This window comes from Leptodactylus fuscus, chromosome 5 (genome assembly GCF_031893055.1).
Source record: "Leptodactylus fuscus isolate aLepFus1 chromosome 5, aLepFus1.hap2, whole genome shotgun sequence".
Classification (NCBI taxonomy): domain Eukaryota; kingdom Metazoa; phylum Chordata; class Amphibia; order Anura; family Leptodactylidae; genus Leptodactylus; species Leptodactylus fuscus.
The window spans coordinates 23,745,997-23,760,889 of NC_134269.1; the positions used below are offsets into that span (position 1 = coordinate 23,745,997).

Here is a 14,893-nt window from a genome sequence, read left to right on the forward strand (position 1 = left end):
GCAAATTTAGCTCCACCCACTTTTATGTTGACTCCGCCCATTCTCATTCATTTATCATGTGCTCCCACACAGTATAATCCTCCTACAGTCACCCGTAAATTATATGCCCCTCCTCCATCTCTCCCCCAGTTTCATATACACCCTTCCTCTGCCCCCAGTTTCATGTCCCCCCTCCATCTCTGTCCCCAGTTTCATGCCGTTCTCCCCCTTCATCTGCCCACAGTTTTATTTCCCCCCGTCTCTGCCCCAGTGTCATGCTGTTCCACCCCCCCATCTGCCCCAGTGTCATGCCGTTCCCCCCTTCATCTTCCCCAGTGTCATGCCGTTCCCCCCTCCCCTTCATTTGCCCCCCAGTTTCATTGGGCCCCCTCCATCTCTGTCCCCAGTTTCATGCCATTCTCCCCCCTTCATCTGCCCAGTTTCATGCCGTTCTCCCCCCCCTCATCTGCCCCAGTCTCATGCCGTTCTCCCCCCCCTCAACTGCTCCAGTGTCATGCCGTTCTCTCCCCACCCCCTTCATCTTCCCCAGTGTCATGCCGTTCCCCCCTCCCCTTCATTTGCCCCCCAGTTTCATGGGCCCCCTTAATTATGTTCCACCTTAATATTTAATACAAAACAAACACACTCACCTTCCATCACTCCCCCGCAGTTCTCTCCACTCTCTCACTCCATTCACATAGTTGTAGGCGCGGTGACATCATCACATCGCGCCTACACACGCAAGCCGGGCTGCAGCGTTAAAGCAGGAGCTGAGCTCACAGCTCCTGCTTTAATCGCCTATGTATTCAGCTCATCGGCGTCCGCAATTGCCCGACTATGCTGTGCGCTGACGCCAGCCCTGACTGAGTTTCTCCCCCTCCGCGCCCAGTAGAGGTCGATGTGAAGTAGCTTGTAGGCTTGATCAAAATGTATACTAAGAACCTCATGTTCATTTTTGTAGATTTTGGTGGGAAGGACTGGCCTGGTACCTGTTTGGTGTCAGTGATGAAACACGTATTGTCTATCAGTGCCTTTACTAGATCAGGAATACAGAAAGATTAGTACATGCTGCCATTTTCTTTTCAGGTTCCAAGGTAAATGACAGTCTGAACTGTGTCATGGAGTATCCAGAAGACATTCTAAACTGCTCGTGGTCAGAAAAACGAAGTTCTCGACAGTTTGTAAACATGACTTTGATGGAAGAAGGTACAAGGTAAGTCCTGCCATTCACTAGTTTTTCTATAATACTTTTTCTATGTTTACAATAATAATTCTACATGTTATTAAATGTTATATATCCTATCATTTATATTTTTAGCCTGGAACTCTACCAACCTTTTCTTAGAAGCTGATACACAATAGAGAATAGAGCAGGAAGCAGACAGCTCTGTTCTCTGAGTAGTGGTCAGACCAGGTACTGCAGATCAGTTCCCATTTACTTGAATAGAGGCTATTCTTCAGTGACTCACAACATAAAGAATGGAGTTGTCTGCTTCCTGCTCCATTCTCTTTGTATCAGCTGCTGATCTATGGGGTTTCCTGGAGTCAGACCCCCTCCCATCTGATTTTGATAGACTATTCCATACTTGCCAACTTGGTTGGAAACCCCTGAGAAGCTCCTTAAAAACAGGGGCAACCTCCCAGACTCCATAAAAAGAAGGGAAATCTGCTAGGAAAGTAATCATATTACATGTGACTTGGACAATTAATGTCCCAGCCACGTCCAAAAAAAGGTGCATGACCAGTACAGTTATTGTCCAAAGGGGCTATAGTAATATATAAAAGGGTGACATCCTTAAGGGACATAGCTTCACCTTTCGTTACCTCTTTTGGGCTTTCTTGTGGCACCCGACGCTCTCCTGTGACATCTCCTGTGACCTAGGGATACTGTAATTTGACCATCAGTGGTCACATGGGTGCACTGAGCATCATAACCTCATTAGAGACTCCTATTCTTGTAATAGTTGGCGCCACCCAGATCAGACCCCTTTAAGAGTATGTTCATACGGTGGAATTTGGAGAGTAATTTGAGGTCTTCTATCATGGATTCTTCTCCAAATGCTGGCCCTGTGTTACCCTGGGCTATTGTGGGTTTTTTCCCCTCAGACACAGTGGAGCTAAAGCAGCCTTGTGCCACGGGTTCTGCCACAGAATCCAAAGGGAATTGAGCAGGGTGCTTCTTTTGGAAGGGCGGCAATTTTCTCAGAGAAGTGAGGAGTCAAAGATGTCTGTGTTGCAAACTTTACAGAGACTAGTCACAGCTGGAAAAAGTGGTCATGGTGGCCCCAAGGGAGGAGACGGGAAATGTGAGCAGACGTCTCATATAAGTCCCAAAATGTTACTGCACTTTATGCAATGTAATGTTACCACTAGCACCCCCTCTCCCTCCGGTATTCAGTGTATTTCAATTGTCCGCCTCAGGCAGCAGACAGGCTAGGTTCACCACTGAGACCACCACAGACTCCCATTAGATTCCGGACGGATTTGGAGTTGAATTTGTCGTGGAAATAAAATGGATAAATGAAATGATAGTTTGGGAGAACAGAACAGAAGAATGACCCCTCTAAAGATATGCTACAAAATATGTTAGAAAATGTCAACCCAGTCTCACCACCCATTCACACAACCGAGTTCCAGCCTGTGAATTTGAGTTTTTTTCTATTTTTCAGGCCTTGGTGCGTAAAGATAGAACGGCAGGTTACACCAACTCATGTAATCTCGACCTGTCAGAAAAGTTTAAAAACCTATAGCCTTTACTACGGACTGAAATTCATATTCTTACCAGAGAGGAGTCTGGAGAGTTACCTTAATGTGTCCAGTGAAGGTAAGAGTCAAGAACATAGCGGCGTATTTTCTACAGGTCATGGGATTTAAAGAGGTTGTCCAAGAGATTTCAGAACCCCACTAATCTGATACTTAGAACCCTATCCTAAAGATAGGCCATCAAGGTCATCTCTTTGACAACCTCAATGTTATCCAGTAGAGATGAGCGAACACTAAAATGTCCGAGGTTCGAAATCCGATTCGAACAGCCGCTCACTGTTTGACTGTTCGAACGGATTTCTAACCCCATTATAGTTTATGGGGGGAAATGCTCGTTTCAGGGGTAGGCAAAATCGATAAAATTATACTTACCAAGTCCACGAGTGACGGTCGGGCTGGATTCTTCTCCCTGCGCAGTGTCCCTGCGTCTTCTTCCGGCTGGAATTCACTCTGCCTAGGCATCGAGGCCTAGGCAGAGCCGACTGCGCATGCGCGGTCGGCTCTGCCCGGCCTGACGCCTGAGCAGAGCCGACTGCGAATGCGAGGGCATGCCCGCACATGCGCAGTCGGCTCTGCCTAGGCCGGATGCCTAGGCAGAGTGAATTCCACCCGGAAGAAGACGCGGGGACGCAGCGTGGAGAAGACTTCGGAAAGGTAAGAGAAGAACCAGCGTTGATTGGCAGAATGTATAGCATTCGGCCAATCAACGCTGGTTCTGCATCGGACCTTAAACTTCGAACAGCTAGTAGTGTTCGATCGAGTACGAGTATTTAGAATACCGTAGTATTCGATCGAACATCTACTCGATCGAACACTACTCGCTCATCTATATTATCCAGCGTTCACCATAGTCCTTCATGCCAGGACTGCTACTTTTATCCAGGTTCTTCCTTGTTTTATGTGGGAACATTGACCTACAAAGGTTCCTTGAATGTTCTTCTAGGATATTTTGTGATATTATGGAGTTGATACTGTAATGATGTGCTCTTAGGGTGCATCAGGTGAACATTTTAGACCTCACAGAGACAAATTGGTTTGATTCACTGAGCTCACCTCAAAAATTTGATTCACCTGAAAATTTCACTGAGCATTGGATTTCTGGGATCCAATTCGGAGCCCTCTTTAATTTGCCTTTCTATAGCTATAAGGAATAGACTAATCTTGCTGTCCTCAGAAGATCTTCCCTTCTTTTCTACTTCCCGTCTGATCTTGCACTAGGATAATTTTTGGAGGGTTATTGATAACTTTTGTTTCCACCACTGGACCAAGGTCTCATATAATTCTGTATTATTCTGCCTGGCCGCAAAGACAAAGGGCACATTTATGAAGCCACTTGCACCTTTTTTAGTCTAACTGTCCACTTTTTTCATAAATTTTTCTGACTTGTACCAAATTTCCTATTCATTTGTGGCTGTTTTCTCAGCAAAATCACTCCCCTCAATTTTTTGTGGTACTCTCCAGTAAACAGGCAGCATAACCAAGCCCATCGTGTCGGGCAGCTGGGGAATCTCCTTCTGTAGTTTCCTTCTCATTTTCTTACTTTTAAGGGGATTCAATCATTGGAATCACATTTTTTCTCCCTAACACATAGGAATAGCTTTAAAGGGGTTGTCCCATCACAAGGATCCTATCTATACTGTTTGTTAATGTGAATGTAAGACAATGTAAAGCAATGTAAGCAATGTAAATACATTGCTTCAGCAAAACTGCTTTGTTTGTCCACTATCTTACTTTATTCATTTTTATGGGACACATCCCTTGACTTATCTGGTCATAAGTCAAGTGATGTATCTGCTGCTCTGAAGGGGGAGGGAGGAGGGGCTAAGTGCACGGGAGCGAGCCTGGAGGGGTGGGGGTAGTTTACTCTTTGGGGGGAAGGGGCCACCAATACAGACCCGGCATCCGCCATAATAGAGAGGCGGATGCCGGGGATGGTTAGATGCCAGCACAGATGCCAGCAACATCGCTATGCTTCTGCCCTGCATGAAGCCAGCAGCTGCAGGAGCGATGCTGCTATTCCAGGGAGGGGGGGGGGGGGGCGGAGGAGCGGAATAACAGCATCGCTTCTGCCGCTGCTGGCTTCATGCAGGGCGGAAGCATAGCGATGTTGCTGGCATCTTTACTGGCGTCTGTGCATCTGTGCCGGCGTCTACACTCCCCGGAATCCGCCTCTCTATTACAGCAGATGCCGGGTCTTTATTCACATATGCAAAGCCAAGCGGCGAGATGCCGCTGGCCCTGCGTGCACGCTCATAGATGGTGAGACCAGTCTAGCCTTCACAATGCGAATACAGACCCAGCGCCCGCTGTAATAGAGAGAGGCGGATGTCGGGTCTGTATTCGCATTGTGAAGGCTAGACTGGTCTATGAGCGCGCACGCAGGGCCAGCGGCATCTCGCCGCTTGGCTTTGCATATGTGACCCTGCCCACCAATGACGCAACAAAGCCGGAAGAAAGAAGATTTTACAACAACGAAGACTGGTGAGTATGCGACGTGGGACAACCCCTTTAAGAAAGGCGGAGGGGGCGGGGCGGAGCAGAGCGAGCGTCGTTAGCAGGCAGAGAGCAGGCAGGGAGAGGAGGACCTTCTCTCTGCTAAGCGTGAGGGGCGGCCGCTGGAGCAGCGCTGCATCCACAGGGCCGCCCCAATCCACCACTCGCTTCCCGTGCCGGGCTGCCGAGACGGTGACGCTAAGCCAGTCCAGGAAAGCTTGTTCTGGACTGGCTTAGGTCAGCAAAAATGCCGCCCTCCCCCGGGGCCCCGGCATAGCGCCGCCTGAAGCGGTCGCTTCAGGTCGCCTCATGGGAGGTGCGGCGCTGGTCTGAACGTTGCCTTAGGTTCAGTCTTTTATGCTACGATAAACTACAGCTCCATGAGTGCTGCACAAGTATATCTCAGAGCAATATAAGGTCTTTTTACGCCTGTACATCTGAACACCGCTGAGCCCAGCCCAGACTATTTCTGCTTAAAGCAGCAGAGTCTTTGTACGCTCATCCATCCATTTTGTGCTGAGCAGAATGCGGGGTATTACCACAAAGCTTTTATACTGGTATATTCACACACTGCTGAGCGCAGAGTAACAAAGAACCTTCTTACACTTCTATGTCCACTGAGCACGGTACAGAGTAAGGCTGGGTTCACATCAAATTTGGAGTCTGTGGAGACTCACAGTGACTGTTGACTGTGACTGTTGACAATGGGTCTGTCCGGCATCATTGGTGTCCGTGGTTTTAGTAGTCTGTTACCTGTCTCCAACAGATAAACAAACCCAAACCATTGGGGGACCACCGCCCTGTGGCAGCTGCTACCGCAGTAGTTACACCCCTGTGTATGACAGCGCAAAGTTGCTATATGGTTCCATACTGGAACGTAGTCACCCTTTGACTGTTGTCAGAGACATTGCTCATGTTAACATCCACGTTAGATCAGCAAGGACCTGACCTCCGCTGTTCTTCTAAGCCCATTTTTTTTCTAACAACCTAGAATGTGAGTGAATAGTAAAGCCACATGACAGATAAGAGTCCTTTCCTCCAACATACCGTGTTATGACTTAGCATAGTCATTATCAGTGTCTTGCAGACGTCTTGCTGCTCCCATTATCCCTGACAAGTTACCACATGGACTGTCTGACAACACGGTGGTTGTTTAGATGGTTTGTGTCAGTTCCATGCATCAATTTACCAAGATGTGCCCCCTGAATATTATGTTGTTATTTTTGTGGTGGGAACAATATTGTGGAATTTACTTGGACTGACGTCTGATGTCAGCGGACTAACCCTTGCAAACTGTTGGTTGTGCTAGATAGGTGACGTGTAAGCCAGATATAACATGGTCATACTAGGCATATATGTGAGACGTTGTATGACTGGTCTCTCTCAGAAGCATTGAAATCACTTTTCTTCATATATACATTGAAACTACAGATGTTATTGGTTTCAAAATTATGTACAGTATTGTGCAAAGGTTTCAGGCAGGCGGAGAAAAATGCTACAAAGTAAGAATGTTATCAGAAATAGTAGGGTTAATTGTTTATTTTTGCCAATTAACCAAATGAAGAAAATAGAAATGTAAATCCCATCAATATTTGGTGTGACCTTTGCCCTTTGCCTTCCATCAATTCTTATCGGAACACTTGCAGACAGTGTTTGAAGGAACTCAGCCGCCATCTTGGAAAACTAAGCACATATCTTCTTACTCCAATCCTTCTGTCTCTTCATATCATCCCAGACAGACTGGACAATGTTGAGATCTTTGGGGCCATATCATCCCTTCCAGGGCTCCTCCTCCAAAGGGGAAAGGTGACACCAAATATTGATGGGATTTACATTTCTCTTTTCTTCTTAATATATAAATATAAACTATTAACCCTTCTATTTATGAAAACATTACTTTGCAACATTTTCCCACACTTACCTATAAGGTTTGCACCATACTGTATATGGCAGGTCAGGACTGTTAGTTAAACAAAGACGTCTATTGCAACATTGTCGTTGCTATTTTTGTTTCTTACACTCCTTATCTACATTTGTAGGAGATGAGGCTAAACCAAAAAACTTGCAATGTCAAGTGTCTGATCATCGAATGATAAGTTGTTCCTGGGAGGTGAGACCAGAAGTCGCTGACTCTGTAGACTTCGCTCTGTATTACCAGAATAGTTCTCAAAGGTAAGTTTCAAAAACTATCCCATATGGTACAGGGCAAATGGGAATTTTTTTGCAAGGTTTCAATTCAACTATATCCTGGCATTTGTAGGATTTTAATATTGATTACCTACCTTTCGGATCAATGTTGAATTGAGATTCCTCGGGTCCACCATTTAGCATAATTCTAGGAGCCCACCCTCCAACAACGCCAAGGAAATAGACCATAGTACTCTTCGAGTCTTCTGCTGGCCCATTATTGAGTTAGAGCCTGGGTCCAATAAGGAGATGTCACCCATGAGGTGCACAGCCAGAACTTTTGGGAAACAAATATGCAAATACTCCTTGGTGGAAATGGAGAATTAGCTCTAGTGCAACCTTTGGAAGGGAGTTCCCTATAGGTCAATGCCTGGTTTTCCTCAAACCTAGTAGAATAATTTGAAAATAAATCCAAGAATACCCATCCGCTGACAGCTGTTTCAAGGTTGTCTCCCACCACTGTGAAGCATGGGACTGACTGGCTGGTTGAGAGGTCCAGATTATGCTACTAGGTTTCAGGAAAACAAGGCAGCTACCTTTCAAAAGGTGGCGCTAGAGCAAGGAATTATCTGCATATTTTGCTCCCAGAATTCTTAGCAAGGCATGCATGGCCTAATAAGTCCCTGTACATCTCATAGAGACAATGGTAGTATGTGACCCAGTGGCGTAACTACCGCCGTAGCAGCAGAGGCAGCTGCCACAGGGCCCGGGACATTAGGGGCCCGGCGACAGCCGCTACCGCTGTTTGTTTTTTTTTTAATAGGCTGTTACCGGCTGGAGTTACTCCATCCGGTAACGAACCCTATATACTTACCGATCCTGGCAGGGGCCGGGATCGGTAAGTGACGGTGCGGGCCCCACAAGCACTATTATACTCAGGGGTCTTTTTGGACCCCTGAGTATAATGATCGGAGGCTGGGGAGAGGTAAGATAACTTAAAAAACTGTGTTACTTACCTCTCCAGGCTCCGGGCAGGCTTTGGCCTACTTGCATGATGTCATATGACCCACGGCGCAGGGCCCCGGTCACATGATGTCCTGGAAGATGGCCGACAGTGACGGAGAGTGCAGGGGAGTCGGGATATAGGTAAGTAACAGTAGTTTGTTGTTTGTATCCCTCTGTGTCTCCAATTATTATACTCTGGGGTCTGAAAAGAGTATAATAATTGTTCATGTGTGTCCACAATGGGACATAATACTGTGTACTAGGGCCAGTATGGGGACATAATACTGTGTACTGGGGCCAGTATGGGGACATAATACTGTGTACTAGGGCCAGTATGGGGACATAATACTGTGTACTGGGGCCACTATGGGGACATAATACTGTGTACTGGCGCCACTATGGGGACATAATACTGTGTACTGGTGCCAGTATGGGGACATAATACTGTGTACTGGGGCCACTATGGGGACATAATACTGTGTACTGGCGCCACTATGGGGACATAATACTGTGTACTGGGGCCACTATGGGGACACAATACTGTGTGCAGGGGCCAATATAGGATATTATAGTGTGCGCAGAAATGCACGTGTCAAAAGTTTGCCACAGGGCCCCACCATTCCTAGTTACGCCACTGATGTGACCTTATTCTCAGTGTGTGATCTGTGGTAGCCCAACACCTGGACCCCACACAGAAGAAATGTTCTAGTAGCCTCTGAGTCCCGGAAGCTTTTAGTGGATAGGAAGCATGGACGGCACTGCTGCTATTCAAGTTATAGGAATGGCACAGCAGCCCTGTCCACTGCATCATGGCGAATTGCAGTGCCAATCCTATTACTTGAATAGAAGTGAGGCTACCTGAGCTTCCCACCCACTGCAGAAGTTTCCACAACTACTGATCTGTGTGGGGTCTAGGTGTCGCACTCTGACAGATTATAATATGCTGATTACCTATCCTGTGGAAACAGCATCAATATGAAAAATCAGTTTTGGTCCAGAAAACCCCTTTAACCTGAAATATTACGCCTTCTGTCCCATATCTAGTCCCTTACAAGAAGCTTGATGAAAGGCAATATCCTTGAGACAGCTGTCTGCAGATGGGACCCTCTTCTTTTTGTAGGAGATACTCCGGTTTGGCTTTATTCCCAGATTATGTCACTAGGTTTTAGGAAAACCAGGCATTGATCTATAGGGAGCTACCTTCCAAAAGGTGGCGCTAGAGCAAGTTTTCCTTTCCCACCAAAACATATTTTTTTCTCTGTATGGCTTGTCATGAAATATTTTAGATTTACTATCATTTCAATTTCTTCAGAGAGCAAGTTTGTCAGCCAAGATGTCAGCAGGGGAACTCTATGTACCTGTTCTGTTCCTGCAACTTCACAGCCAGTGATCCCAAAAATCCCATCCAGTTGCGCAATATCAGCGTTGGACCAGCAGACGTAAAAACCTCCTTTAAAATTTGCAAACACAGTAAGTTATAAAGTCAATTTGCTGATTTACATCATTCATTGAGTTTGTACAGGAAAGTATCATCAGAAGAAAATATTTTTTAAAAAAATATTTGCTGATTTTTTTTTATTATTTTGCATGTTACCATCTTTCCAAACGAAATGTTGTAATTTGCCCTCTGACCATGAGAGTATTCACAACAGTGTTTATTGACTTGAGGAATCACAAATAGTTCTCATGGGCTACTCAGATCCTACAAACATTCACTGATGTTAGGGTCACACTTGCGCTTTGGATTCGATTCTTTGGGGACCCGAAAATTGGAAACCCAATCCGCTTAAAAAGCGGCTATCTTTGGAAACCCTTGGCCATCATAGAATGTGGGTCGGATTTCCACCCAGTTTCCACCAGTAAAAAAACGGAATAGGGAATGGAATCCCTGAATGGAAACTGGGTGAATCCAACCACAATGAGAGAAAAAGATCTCTAACCCAGTATCCCACTATCGCTTAGATCTTGTTCTATTCACCAGCTAGACTATGAAGTCTTAGGGTAAGTTCACAAGGGTTTTTTTGGACCGGAACCTGAGGTCGCCTCAGGTTCAGGTACAAAATATGGGTGCAGTGGCTCGGCATCCAGTCATGCACTCCGCTCCGGGCCTAGTCGGGCCTAGTCAGGCCTACCCGGGAGGGAGTGTCTTCAGGTGGATGTCGCGAGGCGAATCTGTCTCAAAGAATGAGCATGTCGCTTCTTTTTTTTCCAGGAGAACTGACCGGTTTCCATTGATTTCAATGGGAGCCATCTTTTTAGTCAGGACCAAAAACTCGTGTGAACTTACCCTTAGACTATAAGGGTAAGTTCACATGCGGGGCAGTATAGCGGGTTTTTTCACCGAGAGTGACGCAGGGAGCTGCGCCACTCTCGGGTCAAAACCTGCCTGCCACGACTGTCGCGGTTGTGTCTTCTCCCCCGGTGTCGGCTCAAATGAACGGCTCAAATGAATGGGCCGAGTCCAGGGGTTGCTGCCGCCAGAAAGGGCAGCCCACTTTTTTTTTCCGTGAGTGGCAAAAAAGTAGCTTGGTAGTCTCCATAGACCACCATTGTGAGGGGGCGGACTATGATGTGGATTACGCGCCATAATCTGCCCCCTCAACTTAATATCAGCGGTAAAGAGAGATCCTATCTGCTGCAAATATGGGATCAAATTTATCCAAGAAGGACTAACAGCTCTCTATAGATATAGTTTACATATATTATATAATGGTCCATATATACATTTCCTCTTTCTCCTCAGTTAAACTGGGGCCCAGGATCCTCACTGTAGAAGAGACGAGTAAAGGAGATGCTTTTTTAATCAGCTGGAAAAATGAGACAAATGGAAAACCTGGATTTAACTATCACTATCAGCTGTGTTACTGGCGGGCGGAGGACCTGAAGCCAGAGAAGGTGGGTGTTGTAGACCTGAGAGTATGGCAGATGTGTATGGTATGGTTGCTCTTAGTGTTGGGTAGACCTCTTGGTTTTCACCAGTTCAGTCCCAAGATTTGTTTAGGTCAGAATAAATTTATTTTGAATCTAAAGCCCTAATACATTTTAGGGCCCCTATATTGTATCTGTATAGTGTGAGCACAATCCGCCCTAAGTATCACCGTATTGAAGTCCAAATTAATAAAGTTGGTTATTTTAAGCCAGGCTTAGAGAGACACACAAATGCACTCAGCTATGGTGTATATAGTGGGTTCTGCTTTAATGGAGGGAACGAGGTCGTTTTAATACATTGCATAGACAAACAACAGGTTGGACTAGTAGAATTAGCATAACAAAGTTGGCAAAGTTGCAAAATAGTTCTGGCACATGGCTACCGGAGAAGAAACTGGAGAGGAGTCCTATTCTATTAAGAGGAGTGTAAAATGGCTGCAGGCATGGCACCACATGGCCCTGGAATCCAAAATGGAAGTTACACAAGCTGACATCTTCCTCAATAGCAACCCTAATGAACATTTATTAGGGCCCCTTCACACGGCGTGAGCGCTCGGCTCATTCCGAGCCGTACACGCGAGCGCTTCTAAACACTTCCATTCACTTCAATGGGAGTGCTCGTAAAGCCGGCTTTAGGCAGCTGAGACTACTGCCCCCGTGGCCTATGTTCTACCATTCCGCTTTTTTAAAACACATTATATAATGCTACCATTGTGGGCCATCATGCCTCAAATTTCGGCACCCTGTACCTGAGGATCAGCTGTGGAAAGTATTCACCACCAACTCCTCAGGAGTCCTGCATTTCCATCAATTGCTGGTTGATAACCAAGAAGGGGTTAGTCATGGTCTTGATATGACTGCCATTAACCCTTTGGGCTAGGTTCACTTCTGCGCACAGGTCTCCGGAGAGCTGGATTGCTAAAACAGTGGTTAGTCATGGATTCAGGGAGGAGGAGAAGGCCTCTGGAACCAAGTGGATCTGGTTTGCCCCAAACAAATCTCGAAAGCCTTGGGTTAATTGGAAACAGAAGCATTTGAGGAATTCAGGACAAGTCCAGTTTGTAAGGAACCAGTTTGCTCATGTCTTGTCATTGTGAGATATTGAACACCAATCTTCATACCTCTGGCGCTGGTGGAAGAGCCACCATATTTATGACATGGCACATGCTTGTAGCTGGCATAGATTTCAGCGATCACCATTTTTATTCACTAACAGGTTCCTTTTGACTGCCCAGGTGTTAACAAAACACTGTCACCAAACCATGACCCCCGAGTGTACCTCACATTGGAAAATGGGCTCAGACCTAGTAGTATCTACTCTGTGAAGGTGCGAGTACGGTTGGGTGAAACAAATCCAGACTCCTGCTACAAGGGGCCCTGGAGTGAATGGAGCAATGTGGAAACCTTTCACACCAGATCAGGTACGGGCATTACGGCAATTTTTTCCTGATAGTATTCTTCATAGACACCCTTGACTTAAAGAATAATGTACTAGGACAAATTACTGGTGCAGAAAGAACAAACATGTATTGTATCATTATTGGCTTGACTATTGGGGTATTTTGCACCCCAGTTTTAAATGGAATGAGTGGTCAGACCGCTCCATTAATTTGAGATAGCAAAGTGCGTGCTCGATTCTCTGCCTCCTTCAAAAATGGTGCAAAACCCCAGTTCTCAAGATTTATGGCCATTCTTGCTTTGGAACAGTGGCGTAACTACAGGGGTAGTAGGAGTAGCGGCTGCCACAGGGCCCGGGACATCAGTTACTCCAGTCGGTAACGGGCCCTATTTACTTACCGATTTTGGCAAGGGCCGGGATCGGTAAGTGACACCGCGGGCCCCACAAACACTATCATTACTGTATACTCTGGGGTCTTTTCAGACATTCACGGAACCCTTCTTTAGTGATAAATCAAATATGATTTTTTTCCAAATTCAAGACATAGGTATATGTTTTTTTACTGGTACACAAAATGAACTGTGCATATGGCCTAGGGTTCGATCGAACCCTGGTTAAGAACCACTGCTATAGAGTATAATAATTGTTCATGGGTGTTCATTATGGGGCATAATACCGTGTGCAGGGACCACTATGGAGCATAGTACTGTGTACTGGGGCCACTATGGGTATAACATTGTGTGTAGGGGCCACTATGGAGCATAATACTGGATACAGGGGCCACAGTGGGCCATAATACTGTGTTCTGGGGCCACTATGGGGCATAATACTGTGTACTGGGGCCACTATGGGGCATAATACTGTGTGCAGGGGCTACTATGGGGCATAATACTGTGTGCAGGGGCCACTATGGGGCACAATAGAGCACGAAGAAATGCGGCGGGGGGGTCGGTCAAGATCTTCGGTGTCAGTCAGGAAGGGGGGAGGCCCAAGTCAAAAGTTCCCCACGGAACCCCGTCATTCCTAGTTACGCCACAGCTTTGGAACATCCACTGATCAGCAAATTACCCCATATACTGTGGTTAGGAGTAACTTGCCACAGCTGAACAACCCCTTTTAGGCCACCTAATGATCAATTTGGATGTCCTAGTGAAACTGGTGGACCACATCTTAGCTTTTGATAATTTTGTTTATATAAAATGATTTTGTCATTTTATAACTTCTGTTTCAGTCATTTTCATGATTTCTTTTTTATTTTCCAGTCCCGAATATTCTATTACTCTGCATTCTGGTTCTATCGGCTGTGGTTGTTCTTACAATTTGCTTGGTATGTGGATATAGAGCTTTAGTAAGGTGGGTGCATTTCATGAGCGATAACGCTCATCTTGCCATAATCCTAATTCCTGCACTTTCTTCTTCCGTCTATATCGTCTGTGTATTGTTTCCTATTAGTTACCCTGGCCATATTACAATGAAGGCTTTCAGTTCAGTTTATCTCTTCTTTCCCATGATAGGTATACGAAGCAATGGGATGATAGGATCCCAAGCCCCAGCAAAAGTTCCATCATTAAAAGTTTACATAAGGCAAAGGTAAGCAAATCCGTTTATGCACTGCAATGTGCTATGATGTTGACTCCTATCTAAATAGAAGCACATATTAAATGAGGATTTTCCATTAGAAATGAGCGAACATCGCAACATTCGTTTTGTGAACGTTCGCCCACCAATTTAACGTTGAATCAAAATTGTCTGGTCCAAATTGGAAGCGCCATTATTAGTCTGGAGCCTCTTCAGAGCACAGAGCATAATAAGCACAGGTCCCAGGGGGTGTTGAAACATAAAAAACCGTGATACTCACCTTCCCTTACCTCTCTTGTGCTTCTTGCGGTGGCCAGCGCTCCATCGCAGTCTTCTTTATTTGTCTTGGGTGACATCACAGGCCTGGGGAACAACTGAGGCATGTGATTGGACCTAAACTGTAACATGAGGAGTGCCAAGTGTCATAACATTGCACTCGTCACATTCCAACTGTTGAGGTCCAATCAAAGGCCTCAGAAGTCCTCAAGGGTCTGTGACATCATCCAGGAGGCCAGAAGAGGCCAGAAGTATACTGAAGAAGACTGCAGTGGAGCACTGTATACTGTGAAGGAGCCCAGGAAAGATGAGAGGAGAGTATTCACGTTTATTATGTTTCTGTAC

General features: G+C 45.9%; 1 protein-coding gene across 1 annotated transcript in view; it reads left to right on the top strand.

The window, feature by feature from the left end:
• Positions 1-14,893, top strand: part of LOC142202719 (uncharacterized) — a 31,767-nt gene that overhangs the window by 12,964 nt on the left and 3,910 nt on the right. Inside the window, exons 4-11 of the mRNA XM_075272995.1 lie at positions 1,066-1,192; positions 2,649-2,803; positions 7,275-7,407; positions 9,680-9,837; positions 11,111-11,262; positions 12,512-12,716; positions 13,957-14,047; positions 14,209-14,284. Of these exons, the coding sequence (XP_075129096.1) occupies positions 1,066-1,192; positions 2,649-2,803; positions 7,275-7,407; positions 9,680-9,837; positions 11,111-11,262; positions 12,512-12,716; positions 13,957-14,047; positions 14,209-14,284 (1,097 nt within the window). The remainder of the gene's footprint in view (positions 1-1,065; positions 1,193-2,648; positions 2,804-7,274; positions 7,408-9,679; positions 9,838-11,110; positions 11,263-12,511; positions 12,717-13,956; positions 14,048-14,208; positions 14,285-14,893) is intronic.